Source organism: Aspergillus heteromorphus (genome assembly GCF_003184545.1).
Source record: "Aspergillus heteromorphus CBS 117.55 chromosome Unknown BO70scaffold_5, whole genome shotgun sequence".
NCBI classification, from domain to species: Eukaryota; Fungi; Ascomycota; class Eurotiomycetes; order Eurotiales; family Aspergillaceae; genus Aspergillus; species Aspergillus heteromorphus.
The window spans coordinates 313,874-332,567 of record NW_020290410.1 but is presented as its reverse complement, the minus strand read 5'-3'; the positions used below and the strand labels follow the sequence as shown (position 1 = coordinate 332,567).

Here is an 18,694-nt window from a genome sequence, read left to right as displayed (position 1 = left end):
GAGGGGTTGGCTACTTCATGAATACTCTATTAGCATACGATATTTCTTTTTCTATAAGTCTCACTTATTTCAGCGCTCTTCAATCTTCGTCCACCCGCGTAACAAGTAGCATTAGAAACAGCCGGGCAAGCAGCCACGGAGATCTGTAGTTATTGAAAACTCTGACCTTCCACGGGAATTACGCTGATCTGTAGTCATCCCAGCAGTCTCAAATCTTAGGCTAGATACCGTGTGAAATATCTGTCAGGACCGCAGTGTCCCTCTTCCGGGGCGTCATGCGTGGGGAGTGCTCTTTTTGCCGTAGTGGCGCTCGTCAATATCTATCTCACCGGTTGACTACTATAGTAAGCGTTGTTTGACAGGGACCTCCAGTTTAACTTCATTGTTCGGGTAGTAGAGGATTTTTTTTTTTACCCGGCAGAGGCGGAGTGTAGTGTCCCAATTTGGTATCCTATACTCAGATCCGCATCCGTCAGGACCCGTGGCCGAGAGGAGTTTCAAATCCGATAGTAGTCTCACCCGAACTCGAGAGCATGGCTGTTCTTGCACGGAGAGATGCCTTATAATGGATGCTATTGTAGCTGGTCCGAACTGAATCAATTGAAGTCACCTTGTGGTAGGCTACCAAGGCCGGTTATTCATAATTCTGCGCTTCTGCGATAAACTGGATCCCCATGCCGTATGGTCAAAAGATCTCAGATGTGGAATATAAATGTCATCTATCTTCACGCGATCTGACAATTCACGAACAACACATCCAAAAAAGACAGGATGCAAAGGTAGCCTAGCTGAAAAAGGTAGTAAGTACGGGACGGTCACTACTACTACTACTCCTCCTCCTCCCTGTATGGGGACATCGTGGTTCAACAAAAAAATCAAATGATAGTCTTTCGCGCCTCCGATAGGGGGAATCGAACCCCCGGCTGCCGTGTGAGAGACGGCGATGTTAGCCACTACACCATATCGGATGTTGGATGGAAATCGCTATCTTTACCGGCTCCACATCCCTAAACTGACCTTTCCGACCCACCGACCCACCAAGATGCGGATTACACCCCCAGCTCCCCCAAATAGAAAAACACACGCACCGAAAAAGAATGAATGCACAAGAACAAGGAATAAACGGTTGATCCAAGTTCCCAGATAATGTCTGCTTTAACATGTTTCACAAGTATGACCTTGAATCGAGGCAATCCGGACCCGGTTGCCGGAAACCCTAACCCTGTTTCTTATCCCGACGTCCGTGGGACGGCGGAGGTTGGGATGGGTTGGGATGTTGGTTTCGGGTATAAACCGACTGTGGAAGAAGATCGGATAGTTATTACTCTGTGTAAAGGATATTTATTTTTGATGTGAATCCCTGGGCTAGATTTTACTAACATCACTCCGACTATACTCACCACCACCACCACCACCACCACCGGAAACAATAGCAATGTATATGAACCACGAACGCTTTAAATCGATCTTTCCAATCATTCTGAACGATGCCCTGGACTACGCGAGATCCTTCCACGCATCTGATGAGATGCTATCCTGGTTCGAAAAAGTAGCGTTCCCCTCTTCCTCTCCCTCTCCCTCCACACCCCCTATCAAAACTGACTGACACCCCACCCCAGTCCCTAACCCACAACACCACAAACGGGAAACACCTCCGCGGCCTCCTCATCCCCAACACCCTCAGCCACATCCTCTCCCGCCCCCTCGCCTCCAGCGAGTTCATCTCCGCCGCGAAACTCGGCTGGCTGCTCGAACTCCTACAGGCCTCTGTGCTGATGTGCGACGATATCGAAGATGGCGACGTCACGCGCCGCGGAAAGGCCTCCTGGCATGCTGTTCCCGGTGTCGGGCTAAGAGCTATTAATGATGCCGCGATGCTGGAGAGTACGGTCTTTGCGTTACTCAAGAGGTATTTCCGGGACCTGGAGTGTTATGTTGATCTGGTGGAGGTGTTTCATGAGACGGTTTTTAGGACGGGGGCGGGGCAGATGGTGGATTTGATTTCTAGTCTCTCTGGGAATGGGGTTGGGTCTGGGTCTGGGAGTGGCAGTGAGGATGTGAACGGGGATGTTTGTTCGTTTGCGGGGGAATGGGGCGAGTGTGTATGGGAAAGGATAGGCGAGATGAAGACGGCGTATTATACCGTCTACGCGCCGGTGGTCCTGGCGATGTATCTCGGTCGAGTAGCCACAGAGAAGAATCTGGAGAGAGTGAGGTCGGTTGCGTTGCGGTTGGGGGTATATTACCAGGTCCAGGATGACTTTCTGGATATTTTTGGGGAGCAGGAGGTATTCGGGAAAGAATTGGGGAGGGATATCAGGGATGGGAAGTGTACGTGGTTGATTGCGGGGGGGTGGGGAAGGGCGGATGAGGCGCAGAAGAGAGTGCTGCGGGAGTGGTATGGATGTGGGGATGGGGGCGGGAGAGCGGTGGAGATGGTAAGAGGGGTGTTTAGGGAGGTGGGCATGGAGGAGGCGTATGCGGCTTATGAGGAGGAGATGCTGAGGATGATGGAGGAGGTTATTGCGGATATAGAGGAGGGGAGTTCGGGGTTGAAGAAGGGTATGTTCACTGATATTATTCACATTATGTACAAGAGGAGGAAGTGAGATATCACTTCCCCAATTGGTTTCCTCGGCCAACGTCAATTCGCATCAGAACATTGTAGGAATTAGAGGCTGGCTTTCCGTATAGAGAAGATCGTAACTGTGTGGATTCCCGGCTTCATTCATGTGTCTGCCTTCGATGTCAAGGGCTGTATCGCTACATGCTCCTCGGCTCCCCCTCCAGCTCGGTGTGCTGCTCCGACCGATCTAGCTCATATACAGGCTGCGCAAGTACTTCGGACTTTTGGGGCCACGCTCCATCCCCGAGACTATTGTACGGTGGTCCTCCGGCCACAAGCGCATCCTGAGCAGCATTGCGCTTGCGGAAGAACCAAAGAGCCAACGCAGCAGCAATCAAGCAGACCGCAGCGGCAGAACCGACTCCGATTCCGGCCGCAGTGCCAGCCCCGATTCCGGAGGAGCTGCTCGAAGACGAAGCTGTAGAAGTCGCGGTTGACGTCGCGGAGGTGGTTGTGGTGGTGGTTGTGGAGGTGGAGGTAGAAGATGTGGTGGACGTTGCGACCGCATAAGTGGGCGTGCCCGAGGCTGTCGGGGGAAGATATTGGATAGTCGCAAGTTTCGATGGAGCCGGAGCAGGCCATTCCTCCTTCGAGGGATCCGAACAGTTCACGGTCCCCGCATCGTTTTCGCAACAGGCCCAGAATCCTTTTGACGTGTAGATGATCTCCGCGTTATTTCGACCTCCTGCAGCAACAACGTCAGCAATTGTTGCGGGCTGTTTTATTTGTGAGCCTCACCACATCGCGTCCCGCAGGCGGCATCCTCCATGGTGTCATCTGTGCAGTCTGCGGCGTAGTAATAGTCGCCTTGTTCGGTGTTGGGGTTCAGACAGATCGAGTTGCTCATGCAATAGTCGCCGTTGACGCAGCAGGTCACGTAGGGATGCGTGGAATTGGTGACGCCGCAAGCTACGTCGGCGGAGTTGTTCTCGATAACCCCATTGTGCATGGCATGGCACACCGCGGTAGACATACTGGTTGACGGTCCGGAAACTGAATAGCACCTCTGAAGCGACTTCGGTGCTCTATTTTGTGTTATATTGCAGGAGGGTCAGGGACGACCGTGAGCTTGGAGCAGCTGAAGAACAAGGGCCCGGAAAAACCATCCTCAGCCCCGTCATATTGGGGGCCAAAAGCCATTCTGATCGTTGGAAAGGCCGAATATGGGCTAAGGTGATCCGGCGCAGACGCTATGGTAGAAACAGGAAATGGGGAGCGGATACCCGAATCCCTAGCAGGAAATCGTCATTTAAGGCCGGCCATCATATTGGCCCGGAAACATAGATGATCGGATTGACCATTGTTCCGGGTTGAACGATGAGACCTGAACGCAAGCCACGATTATCCGGCTCCACTCTACCCCTTTCCGAAGGCTTACACGGGTGGAGCATCGAGTGAAGGACCACGATGATCTTGATATGATTCAACAGCCTTGTCGTGGCTTGGTAATCGAGTACATCTGATGAGGCTGAGTAGATGAAATATTGCATGATTCACCTTGCTGCTGAAGAACCGTCTGCATGATCTAGTACATGGATTTAAGCATACATCAGGCTGAGCCGTAGAGTGCAGATATATATTGACGAGATGGACTCGATAGGGTATTCTCAGCACGATTCAGATGATAAGTTGAAGGATCGAAAGAAGTCGCGATATCACACAGTGACAACTGCCCTAGGGTGTTCCACTTCACTTCTTCATTTAGGGTTAGCCAAGGTTAATAATGACGGTCCTGGTTGGTTATTGGGGAGGCGACCTGCTGCTGTGCACAAACTGGATAATTAGTCATATTTGTGTGCATATATTTGTGTGTGAAACTTTGTTCACCTCAGGCACCAAGGTCCAGATCTGACTGGAGAGAACATTGGTCTCGGCTGGGATGGTCAGAAACCATACTTCTGTTATGTACGGACTGCTTATACTTATTGTCGCGGTTCACCATGGGATAGGAATTGTATAGGATTGTTGGTCCGACACAGAAATCAGGATAGTTGTCCGGGGATGATAGACTAGGAATTGCGTCTCTGTGGTTGTTAGAGTAAGATAAAGATGAGTGTGGCTGACGATATCATTGGAAAAAAGCGCGCGGCAACTGTGAAAATGAAATGTGTGAGTGAATTGGACAAAGACAACACTTATAACCAGAAAAACCCGAGTGAAAGTCTCCAGGACCCCACCATCTTGACCGTCAACACATCCGGATCCAAGGATTCGACATTATTTACTGTACCCCGAAGTCTACCTGAGCTCTACCTCCGTCTTTCTATCCCAATGCACCTTTCCGATTTTGCTGCGTTGGAAAGGGACAGTCAATATGTTGAAACACATCCAGCCTGGCACTCTTAAAAACAGTGTCCGTGGGGTACAAGGGCCTTACTGCAGCCGTGGTGGTTGCTGAAGCTGGATCAGTGGGCTGTCTTGAGTTTTCGCGCTCGTGTCGCGGTTCGGGAAGAAACATCGCCTAGCAGTCATTCTTCCTCTTACTCTGCTCTTGTATATACTGTGCTAACTGTTTTCTCTGTGCAGGATATTGGTTTTAATCGGTTCAAAAAAACCAGGCATATCTAAAGTGGTCTTGATCAGAATTTCTTAGTACTGTTAACTGATTTTGATTACTGGACACATAATCTGATCACTTACTGATTATTCGAAATTATTTCTCAGGCCCCAATGAGAAAGTACAGCTATTTTAGACAGAGGTAAATTTTTTTTATCCACTATGAATCAAACCACGCATACAGATATCAAAGAAAATTCTAATGATTGATTGGATCCGAATAGTCTGCAGATATATAAATTAGATCTCTGAGCGCAAGCAGGTAATACACGACCATGCCAACGAGGCCTTTGGCGGTAGCGCGATAATCAATCCTGCTATTATCAAGCTCTACAGCGAGCGCATGATCTTCGTATTATCCTGGCGAGTTCTTATCATCTTGGACCTGCGCGATGACGCCCTGCGCAAATCACCGGCCAGTGTTACTTCATAGCTCTCTCTCGACTCGACCCCGCGACAATTCTCCGTAACCGGGGTGAAAATGACGAAGAGGTATGCGACCCGATGCAGAAAATGGGTTGACACTTCATAGCTACATTGCATGCTTTCCCGATGGCTTTCTGAGTCCTGCCCGGGTTGACATGTCGATGCAGGAGATCCACCAGACCGTTCCGGGCTATCAGGCTCGCATTTTCAAAGGCGCAGACCGGTTTCTTGCTCGATTGGAAGAAAGTCTCTCTGATGAACGGATGATTGTATGGCTCGCGTCTCTGAATCTGTACAAAGACAGTCCTCACTTCCCTGTCTCACCAGCTGAGACGACATAGTGGAGTCTCCAGACAAACGGTCGAGATCTCTTCCCCTTTGACGGAAATAACTTCTATCCTGAGGCAAAGCTATCAGGTACCTTCTCAGCCGTGCAAGATTGAAACCGCCGACTGCTATCCCCCCCTGAAGCACCGGACATTGACCCGGATATCAAGATCGCGCGCTGTAATCTTCTGCGTTCGCTCTTGCATGACGCTTCTGCGGGGGGTTGTAGCAGAGAGAAATAGTTTGACACAGGCTGATGCTCATGAGAGCATACCGGAGGACCTGGACAACTGTAAAAAGCGGCCGTTTTGAGGAGAAGTTATATGTCCATATCTCAGTCTGTAGGGGAGCTCTAGTACGGTCGTTTAGATTGTCTTAGCGATAAAGAGCAGGGAGTATGCGGGGAGAAATAAAGAATGTGCCAAAGGTATATGTGATATGAAAGAACCGGCCACGTCCCGCTTACATGTAGTATGCTTCTTGCGCACATCTCAGTAAGAACTTTTCTTAAGAAGTAAGAACTTTTCTTAAGAAGACTTTATTGAACTTTCACTTTCTTATATAAATTAGATATAAAAGTGAGATGAAAGTAAGAGAAAAATAAGAGAAGTAAAAAATAAAAAAATTAAAGATTAGATAATTAAGTAAGAACTTTTCTCTAATCTCTTAAAAAGACTTTACTAAACTCTTACTTTCTTATATAAATTAAATATAAAAGTAAGATAAAAGTAAGATAAAAATAAAAGAAAAATAAAAGAAAGATAAAAGAAGTAATAAAAAAATCAAAGATTAAATAAATAAAAAAAAACTAAAAACTAATTTAATTTAATTAAAACTTATTAAAAAACTAATTAAAAATTAAGAGATTTTTTTATTTATATTTATAATTAATTAGCTATTAAAAATATATAAAAATATATAAAATTATATAAAAATTATATAAAAATTATATAAATAAAACAGAATTAAGAATAATAAAATTAATAATTAAATAAAGACTAAAATAATTAATAAAAGTAAGATTTCTTACTCTGTTATAAGATAAATAGAATTTAAAATTATTAATTTATTAATTAATAATTTAAGACAGCTAATTAGTCTGAGACTATAAACTAATAAATCTTAGATAGTAAACTAGTAAATCTTAGATAATTAATTAATAAGTCTTAGACAGTAAATTAATTAGTCTATCTATATTATTAATATACTCTCGCAGTTTTAATAAAATAAAATATTAGAAAAAACTAGAGTAAATAAATTATAAAAAATAAAAAATAATAATAATAGAATTTAATAAATTATTATATTTAATTATTTAATAAATTAAGTATATTTCTGATTAAGAAACTGCTTAGTCAGGCTATTTACTTATATTTTATTAATAAATATTTATTAAATATTAATTATTTTATTCAGAGTTTCTTATTTTAATTAATAATTAATAATATTAATATATTTCAGACTAATTCAAAAGAGAAAATTCTTATTAGTAAGAATTTTAATTATTTAATAGTTATTATATAATATAGAGAAGTATTAATTAAAGTTAAATTCTATTTATTTAAAAAATCTTCTTTATTAAAGAAGTTACTTAATTATAGTAGTTAGAGCTAATAATTTAGTTTTAATAATTAAAAGAATTATATAATACTATTTTTTGTTTAGTTAATTAATAGAATTATTAAATAAATAAATAATATATTTTATTAAGCTAGTATAATCTTAATTATCAGTAAAATTAATATTACTGGCTATATAAAATAAAATAGAGCTAGAATTAAATTTAATAGTTAAATTTTTTATTTTTTCTAAATAAAAGATTAAATAATTTACAGTTCTGAGATATTTAGAACTTAAATTAATTAAATATTCTAAAATTAATTAATATAATTTAATAATATCAGGCCTAGTCTAAACTGCAGGATATAGAACTAATTTTATTTTTTACTAAAATTTATAAATTTAATTAGTAATAATCTGATAAAATAGATTCTTTATTAATTTTTTATTTAAAAATAAAGATTTAGGACTTTTTCTTTACTCTAAATTAAATTTATTAATAATCTTATTAATATAATTTAATTATTAAATCTATAACTTTCTATTTGGGCGATTATATAAGATTTAAATATTAAGAAATAAATTAATCTTTTTAAGATCTTTAAATTTAAATAATATTATTAATTCTTATTTAAATTTATTAAATTTTCAATAATTTGATTTATAAAATATATAAATTATATTATTTACAAAAATTATTAAAATTATAAATTTATTAATAAAGATATATTAATCTTTCTGAATAAGCTTAAGTTCTAGAATTATTAGTCTCTGTTTCAAAATATTTTATTAAAAAAATAATAAATATCTTAATTTATATAGAGCTTTCTATAATAAAAAAACTGTTTATTTTTTTTCTAATTTAGAAATTAGACTTATATAGATTTTCTTTTTAATAAGACTATTAAAAAAGATAGTAATTATATCTAATTAATTAATTTCCAGATTAAATATAATAATTAGAATTAAAAAAATCTATATAGATCTGATTATAAGAATACTAGTATATATTTCTAACTAATCAGATATCTATAAATTATCTTTAATATAAATTCGGGCTTTGAAATTAGTCAGATAATTAGTTTTATTAAATTTATATAAAATAGAGTGGCTAACAGCCAGGTCAGGTCAGGTTAATTAGAATTTTTATATCTAACCGCCAGATTATAATTAGATTAAGAAAATTTTTATATCTGATTATAATATAGCTAAAAACCGGGTAATTAATTATCTTAATTATTCTTAATATTAAGATCTATCTATTATATTTTTTTAAGCTCTAGTATAATTAAGATATACCCAGATTAAATAATTATTAATCTGACTATTTTTATTATTATCTAAAAATATATAAAAAGAAGCTTTTTAGATTAAAAAAATATAATTAAGAAAAAAATTAATATCTTTTTTATTATTATTTATTAAAAATAATAAGAAAATTCTAGTTATATTGATAAAATTTAGTTTTTTATAAAATTATTATTTTTATAATAAAAAATATATATAAAGATATATAATTATTACTTTATTTTAGTTATATATCTTAATTATATTATAAAATATTAGAAAAACTATATATTAATTACTAATTAGAATACTAAGAATAAATATATTATTTCTATTCTATTATTTCTTCTGAGTCAGGCTATATTTAGATTTATAAATAAAATATAGCTTGAAGAGCTATTAATAAAATCAGAAACTAATAAATAATTAAAAAAATTATAAATAATTAAATTATTAAAATAAAGTAGATCAAATAGATTAAATAAATTAAATAAATTAAATAAATTAAATAGATAGAATAAATAAATAGAATATATTAGATTTATATTATAATATTATAATTCTTATAAAAGATTCTGTAAAAATCTTTTATAGATTTTTTTTATAAATATCTATTTTTTATTTTAGTCTATTATATCTTAAGTAGTTTTATTTAAAAAAAGAGACTATTTTATAATTCTAAGCTTTAGATATAAATTTCTGCTTATTAAATCTATTAAAATAAATAAAATACAGCAGATATCTTAGCTATATATTAAAATATAATAGATTATATTTATATAAAATTATATCTTAAAATAAAATAAACTATTTTTATAAAGTTTTCTGCTTTTATTTTTTTATATTTATTATTTATAGAATAGCTTCAGAATTATAAGTTAATTATAATTATCTAATTTATTTTTAGAGAATATTATCAAGTCTTTTTTTTTTATTTTTTAGATTTTTATAAATTATAATAATACTTAAACTAAGATAAGCTTTTTAAATTAGATTTTTTCTTCTTCTCTAAATCTTAAGATTATATATATTATAAGAAATTAAAAGATTATTCTATATTCAGCTCTTTAAAAAAAGCTTTTTATTTTTTAGAATTAATAATAAAAGATAATCTTTTCTAAAGATTATATATAAACTAAAAAACTGTTATTTTACTTTAATCAGGAAAAATTATTAATAATATAAAATAGTTTTTAGAAAGATATATTATTTCTTAATAAAATTTCTTATATTTATTATATTATATATCTTTATATTTTATAATATTTAAAAATTAAAAACTTAGAAACTAGTTTTATAAGCTATTATCTCTGTAAGAGTTATAAGAAGAAATTATTATTAATTATATCTAAATAAATAATTAGTCAGATATTAAGTAAAGAGTTATTATAGATATTTATTTATTTTTTTAAAATAAATCTTTTTTAATTATTATCTTTCTCTAGATCTCTATAATTTATAATAAATAGGATTTTTAGAATTAAGTTTTATATTTTATAATTATTTATTATTTACTATTTTAAACTGTTAAGTATATTTAATTTAAATAAATAATTAATTTTATTATTTTATTTTTCTGCTGAAAATCAAGTTCTTCTAATTAAATATAAATTAAAGAATATTTTATAAAACTATTTAAAGAGATATATATACAGCTGCTATTAAAATTTCTAAATATTAAATAGATATTAATTATAATAAACTATTAAATCAGTTCTAATTAGAAAGTATTTCTTAATTTAACTAAATATTTCTTAATAGAAAATATAGATTATTATAAAATTTTACTAGATTTCTGATTAATATCTAAATCTTATATTAATAAAAATCTAGCTGTAATTATTCTATTAGTTTTATATAAATATAATCTTATCTATTAATTATTAGATATAATAATTAATAATACTAGTAATAATAATATAATATTTAGTATAATCTTAGCTGAACTCTGAACTTAACTCAGTCAGAGTATTTAATTTTATAATATTCTAATTAATTTTAATTTTTTAAAGATTATTTAAAGCTAGTATTATATTTTTTATCTTATTTATATAATTTAGCTTATAATTAATACTCTCCTGCAGAAACTTTAGATTAAGATCTTGAATAATATTATTAAATATATATAAAAGAATAATAATAAAAATTTTAAAATTTTTTTTAATATTTTAAAAATTTTTAAAAAGATATATTCTAGAAGCTATCTGTAAAAAATTAATATAGAATCTTTTTTTATAAAAAGTTTCTAGAAGTTTTCTATTAGCTAGTTTATTATATTAATTTTTAATTATAAATTCAGAAGATTATATAATTTATAAATATAAGTTTTTAATATTATAAAAAGTTTTTATTTATTTAATAATTTAAATCTAACTTAATTTATTATCTTCTTCTTAATTATAAAACCTGCTGAAACTTAATTTATTTTATAATTTATTAAATATTTAAACTCTGTCAAGTAATTAAAAGTTTTATTAAGTATTATAAATATAATAATATTAATTATCTTTATTCTATTATAATAAAGTAAAAATAGATAAAATATCTTCTTAAATCTTTATATTTTTTTTTTTTTTTATTTTTTATCTCTCTGAGAACAGTGGGCCTACTATTTATAAGATTTATAATATTTATAATAATCTCTTTAATTATCTAAATTATTTAATTAATAAATTAGAAAGAAAGCAGATACTCTAGAAGAAGAAGATTCTTAAGAACTTATATAATATATATTAGAAGCTCTGAAAATATTATTATTATATTTATTAAATAAAAGACTATATCTATATAATTATAATTATTCTAGATCTAATATTAAAGCTTGAGAAGTTTAAGAAAGATATATAGCTAAATAAGAATATTAATTAATATTATAAATATTAAACTATCTTTAAAAAGATATTTTTTTTTTATTTTAGTTAAAATCTAATAATTAATATATTATTAATAGTTTTTGGATTATTATTAGATCTGAATAAGATTTTTTATAATATTTTTAAATATTAGAGATTCTTATCTATAGTTAAGATATATAAAGAATTTAAGATATATCTAGATATTAAAGATATATAGTTTTTTAAGATATTTTTAATTAAATTAATATAATTTTAGATATTACAGAGTATATTAATATTCTTATTTATTAGAAATTTTATTATAATTAGTTTTCTATTCTTTATCAGATAGCTAGAGATTTTTTCTTGATTATAATTAATAATATTAATATTAAATATTTTTTTAATAATTCTTAAGATATCTGCTACTATTGCCGGAGCTGTCTTAATTTTAATATAATTAAAATAATTATACTTTAAATATATATTAATTATTTTATTATAAATAAAAAATATTAGAATATACTTAATAATCTTAATTCAGATTTAATTATCTTTATATTTAAGAAGTAAGAGAAAAATAAGATAATTATTATTTTTTATATTAATAAGAATAAGAATATAGATAATCTTAAAGATAATTTAGAAAATAAATTATTATTAGAATTAGAAGAACTAGTCTTATCTAAGTCTTTGATTATTATATATACTTAGATAGAGATAGAGATCTGGTTTTTATAATTTTTATATTATTATAATTATTATTTCAAATAATATAAAAAATAAATATTTTATATTTTTTTTTATTTCTTCTATATTAGATTCTATAAAAGTCTTTTTTAGAGTATAATATATTTTTTAATATAATTAATTAAGCAGATCAAGTAGTAGACTATATTTAAAGAATATTATTATATCTATATTATAATTAAATATATATTATACTTTGTATATTATCTATATAAAAAGAATATATATATTATAAATTAATCTGTAATTATTAATTTATCTATTATATCTGATTTTTCTGATCAGTAGATATAAATAGTTATAGTAATAATTATATCTTAATCTAATCTTAATTATATAGTTAAAAATTTTTTATATCTTAATCTAATTATCAGGTTATGGCCAGATTAAGATTAAGATATAACAGTTAGGTTAAGCCACTCTAATAGAGTGGCTAACAGCCAGGTCAGGTTAGGTTAATTAGAATTTTTATATCTAACTGCCAGATTATGATTAGATTAAGAAAATTTTTATATCTGACCGCGGTATAGCTAAAAACCAGGTAATTAATTATTTTAATTATTTTTAATATTAAGATCTATTTATTATATTTTTTTAAACTCTAGTATAGTTAAGATATATTCAGATTAAATAGTTATTAATCTAACTATTTTTATTATTATCTAAAAATATATAAAAAGAAGCTTTTTAGATTAAAAAAATATAATTAAAAAAAAAATTAGTATCTTTTTTATTATTATTTATTAGAAATAATAAAAAAATTCTAGTTATATTAATAAAATTCAGCTTTTTATAAAATTATTATTTTTATAATAAAAAATATATATAAAGATATATAATTATTATTCTGTTTTAGTTATATATTTTAATTATATTATAAAATACTAGAAAAACTATATATTAATTATTAATTAGAATACTAAAAATAAATATACTGTTTTTATTTTATTATTTTTTCTAAATTAGATTATATTTAGATTTATAGATAAGATATAGTGTGATAGAATAACCCAGCTATCGGGATAAAGGTCATCGGGATGATGTACTAGTGGTTATGAGAGTCATGAGGTTATTAATAGTGGTTCTACATCTCTCCGGCATCTATAAGATACTGATCTCTCTATAAGAAGCTACTGATTCTTTAAGAATCAGTCTATCTTGTGAATATAAATTATCTTTGTTATTATCAAATAAATATATAATATTTTATAATTAATTTCTTATCTAGTTAACAGACTTTCTATTCTGATAAATAGATTCTATTATATTCTGATTCTTCTCTTTTCGACTATCTAAGAAAGATACTACTTATTAAAGATAGTAAAAAAATAAAAGCACTCAGTAATTAAATTAATCCAGAATTCTTATTAAATACTATTTCTATTATTAAAGAGATTTAACAGCTAGAAGATTATATTTATTAATTAGAATAAGCTATTAATTTATAATAAAGAATAGCTTATTTTTAAAGAAATAGCTCTCTGAGCAAAATCTTCTTAAAATACTATTAATTCTCTCTTAAATTAGAAAAGAATAAGAGAGAGATTAAGTTTAAAGATATTTCTTACTTTATTCTGAACTTTAATCTTCAAAAATATTAAGAATAGATTACTAATTTAAAATATATATTCAGAGATATATTTAAGAAATATTTATTAGAGAAATATAAGATTCTTACTGCTATTAACTATATAGACTTAGTATATAGACAGAGATAATATTATTTTATAAATAATAAGAGTCCAGAAGAGAGATAATTTCTCAAGAAATTATAGTCTTAATTCAAAGATTAGACTCTTATATTAATTTAGAATATTGCTATTTTTTAATTAAATACTATAGCTTAATTTAAACAGGCTTATTAATAATATAATCAGGATCTGCGAGAGTTCTATACTTATCTTAATATCTTAAAGTAATACTTTTCTTATTAAGCAGAAAAGAAAAAAGTCTTATTTTACTTTACTAAGCTATTATTAGATCTAAATTATTATATTTAAGAGTATATTTCCTATCTATCAGAGAAACAGAATAAAATAATAACTATTACTACTTACTATTATAAACTATAAGAAAATAAAGAAAAATATAAGTAAAATAATAATTAATTTAGTGATTATAAGTCATATAAGTGCTTCTAAGAAATTACTAGTAAAATTATTAAGAAAGATATCCCAAATCACAGAAAAAACTCTATTAGAAAGAATAGCAATTAATTATAATATTTTATATATAAAAATATTTAATATCTTACGAATTAATATTCTACAGAAGATAAAAAAATTTAATCTACTAGAATTTATTAATTCTTATTAGATTTAGAGAGAAAAATAGAGAAATTAGAATAGATCTTATAATTTTAATTTCTTTATCTATAATAGAGACTATATATTATTTTTATATTTCTATCTATATTTAAAACAGTCTTGAAATCTTTGCGGATCTGAATAACTATGCCGAAGTAAATATTATTAATTATTAGTTTATTAAAGTCTATAATTTTTAATATATCCGGGTTACTGCGCCAAAGATTAAAGCTATTAATTAAATTATTATTTTTATTTATAATATATAAAAAGTCTCTATTACCGCTATTAATTCGCAAGGAGACATTCATACTTTTAAATAATATTATATAAAGATTAATTAGGATTTCTGACTAAAAGATAGTTCTGTACTATTTTTAATAACTATGCTTTATAATTTATATATTATCTTATTAATATAAAACCGCCAGTAATAATTTAGTATACTATTTATTTTACTATTTTCTATTATTTAATTTATTAAAATAACTCAAAACTCAGTAAGAATATATACTATTATTAAGCTTTCTGAAGATATCTGGCTATTAGAAAAAGAATCTTATAATTTATTATTAAATTCTAAGATAATTTTTATTAAATTTAAATAATTTCAAGATATATTCTTTATAGATTTCTTTTAATAATTATCTTCTTATAGCCCTGCGGATTATATTATTAATATTAAATCTAATAAAATATTCTCTTATAATCTAATATATTTCTTATTTAAAACTGAACTTAAGATTCTATAAGAATATATTAAAGAAAATCTGAAACTAGATTAAATTTAATCTTCAAAGAGTCCTGCTGAAGTCTCTATTCTTTTTATATTTAAGAAAAATAATAACTTATATTTTTATATAGACTATAGAGATTTTAATAAGATTTCTATTAAAAATTATTATCTCTTATCTCTTATTTCAGAGATTCTTGACAGGATTTCGGGAAGTATCTATTTTTTAAAAATTAATATCAAGAATATATACTATTAAATCTATATTAAAAAAGATAATAAATAAAAGACAGTGTTTTATATCTGATATAGTTATTTTAAATATATAATTATATTATTTAGATTAACTAATACTCCAGCAACTTTTCAAAACTATATATATATTATATTTTAAGAACTTCTTAATAACTTTTGTATAGTATATCTGAATAATATTCTTATTTTTTTATTAGATAAGAAATCTTATATAAAATATATTTATTAAGTTTTAAAAAGACTTCAAGAAGCTCAGCTCTATATAAAATTATTAAAATATTTATTCTATTAATCTTAAATTAAATTTTTAAGATATATTATTAACTCTGACAGAGTATCTATAGATTTTTAATAAATAAATAATATTATTTTATAGCTAATTCTTAAAAGTTATTATAATATCCAGATCTTTCTTAGATTCTGCAACTTTTATTAATAATTTATTTAAGATTATTTTTATATTATCTTATCTCTTACTTCTTTGCTTTATAAAATAATTAACAGACAGAAGTCAGAAAAGATTTATCTAATCTTAATTAAATAGACTACTTTTCGCTGTCTTATTATTATCTTTTAATAAGTATTTTTACTAATATATTTTAATTCTACAAAACCCCGCTGTTTAGAAATTAATATATTAAAAAAAAAGATAAGTAATATTCTATCTTAATCTAATATTAAGAATATATTCTATCTAGTTATATTCTGATTCTGTAAGTTCTTTAATATTAAGCTAAATTATAATACTTCAGATTAAGAGCTATTTACTATTATTTACTCTTTTAAATAATAGTAATAATATTTAAAAAATACTTCTTAAATAATTAAGATTCTATCAGACTATTTAAATTTGCAATCTTTTATATATTAAATCTAGATTAACAGAAAATAAGCTTGATAATTTATAAATCTAATTCTCTATAATTTTATTATTAAATATAGAACAGAGAAATTAAATCTAGTAAATAAATTCTTCAGAATATCTTCTGAATCTTAAGTAAAATCTACTTTTTAAAAAAAATTATTAATTCTAATTCAAGCGCGATTTATAGATATATTATTTCTGATAATAAAAAATCTTATTAAAAAAAAAACCCAGTTTAAATCTTAAGATATATAGAATTATTCTGGATTTAATATCTATATTATATTAAGCTCAAAGAATTCTAATAATTAAATTAATATAGAGACAGCTAACTAGACTGCTTGAGAGAATTTATCTTAAAAGAGATTTATTTTTTAATCTATAATATTATAAGTATATACCGCGAAAGTTTTATACTTGAATATATATAATTCCAAACTTTAAAAAATAATCTTATATTTACAGAATAATAATCCAGAGATATAATAGTAAAAAACTATTATTTAATAAAAGTAATCAGACTAAAAGTATTAGATTATTAAAATAACTAATTATATCTATTTTAAAGATTAATATTATATTCTCTCTTCTAAGATATTATATCAGATACTTATTAAGTTATATTATAATAATTTATTAGTAGAATACTTTAAAAAAATCCAAATAGAAGTACTACTACACAGAAAGTTTTACTGAAATAGATTATAATATAATATAACTAAATATATCTAAACTTATTTAATATATTAAGAAATTACTGCTTCAAAATATTAATTATATAACAGTCTTAAATTATTATTAATTCTATTATATCTCTTTACTAAATTAATAATAGATTTTATTACAGGGCTATCTTCTATTATCTAATATAAAAAGACTATTAATACTATTCTAGTTATTATTAATCAATTCTTAAAATACTGTTTTTTCTTTGCTATTCTGTCTATAATAATTATTCCAGATCTTGCCGAACTGTTTTATAAATAGATTAAATTAATCTTCGGATCTCTAAATAGAATTATATCTAATTAAGGATTAATCTTTATTAATAAATTCTGATTAAATTTAGTCTATAATAATTATATAATCTTGAAGCTTTTAACTGTGTTCTATTCTTAAATTAATAGCTAAATAGAACAGATAAATTAAATACTTAAATATTATCTCTAATATTACTTTAGCTAGTATAATACTAACTAATTATTAATTCTTTTAAGTACTTAATTTATCTGCAATAATATAGATAATATAATTACAGGCTAATTATCTTATAATATTCTTTATAGTTTTTTACTGGATTTTTATATTAGAATTAAGATTAATTCTCAGCAGCGAGAAGTTCCAGTAATATAAAATAAAATTAAGAAACTTAGAAAAATAAGAGAATAGCTATAAAAAATATAGTAAATAACTACAGAAAAATAAAAGAAATATTATAATAAATATAAAAAGCTATTTTATTTTAAAGAAAGAGATCTAGTTAAGCTATTAACTCAGAATTTATAACTTAAAGAATTAAGAAAGCTGGCTCCGAAGTTTATAAAACTCTTTCGAATTCTTAAATATATTAAATCTCAGATATATTAATTATATTTATCTGAGAAATATAGACAAATTTATAATATATTTTATATCTTCTTGTTGAAACTGTGAAATACTGAAAGAGATTATAAAGAACTGTTCTTGATACCTGAGCTAGATAATAAAAAAGAAAATAACAGCAATACAGTATAGATAAAAATAATAAAAATCACGCGAAATAATAAAGAAATATAAAAAGAATAATTATAAATTACTAAAAAAATAATAATTACAAAATAAAAGAGAAGAAGAAAAAGAAGTAATATAAAAAATTCTTTTATTTATATTTCTTCGCAGGGGATTTACTTATATAAATATAATATAAAAGATTCTTTTATTTATACTTCTTTGCAGGGGATTTATCTATATAAATATAATTAAATACTTATAAAGCTATACAGAAATAGCATGTGATTCTGTTTATATTATATATTTCACAAGTTTTCTATTTTTTACTATCGGATTTCTACTATTCTGAATTAGAAATATATAAAACTATCTCTAATACTTAAGCCAGATGGCTTATCCCAGCGAAGAAGGGTGTTATTTATAATAGAATAATCCAGCTATTAGAATAAAGATTATTA

At 27.7% G+C, this 18,694-nt stretch overlaps 2 protein-coding genes and 1 non-coding gene across 3 annotated transcripts; 1 reads left to right on the top strand and 2 right to left on the bottom strand.

Annotated features, from left to right (window-relative positions):
• Positions 1–896: 896 nt before the first annotated feature.
• Positions 897–968, bottom strand: BO70DRAFT_t76. Its single transcript has one exon. It is a non-coding gene; the product is annotated as a tRNA-Glu (tRNA).
• A 473-nt stretch (positions 969–1,441) lies between these two features.
• Positions 1,442–2,609, top strand: BO70DRAFT_286712 (FPP/GGPP synthase family protein; the record flags this gene model as incomplete). The annotated part of the gene is made up of 2 exons (XM_025539208.1): positions 1,442–1,549; positions 1,620–2,609. 2 exons carry the CDS (start codon positions 1,442–1,444, stop codon positions 2,607–2,609), a joined length of 1,098 nt encoding a protein of 365 aa, XP_025401768.1.
• A 154-nt stretch (positions 2,610–2,763) lies between these two features.
• On the bottom strand, positions 2,764–3,663 carry BO70DRAFT_331497 (uncharacterized protein; the record flags this gene model as incomplete). The annotated part of the gene is made up of 2 exons (XM_025540879.1): positions 3,365–3,663; positions 2,764–3,311 (listed from the first exon to the last, which is right to left on the bottom strand). Exons 1-2 carry the CDS (start codon positions 3,597–3,599, stop codon positions 2,764–2,766), a joined length of 783 nt encoding a protein of 260 aa, XP_025401767.1. The 5' UTR covers positions 3,600–3,663.
• Positions 3,664–18,694: the final 15,031 nt, after the last annotated feature.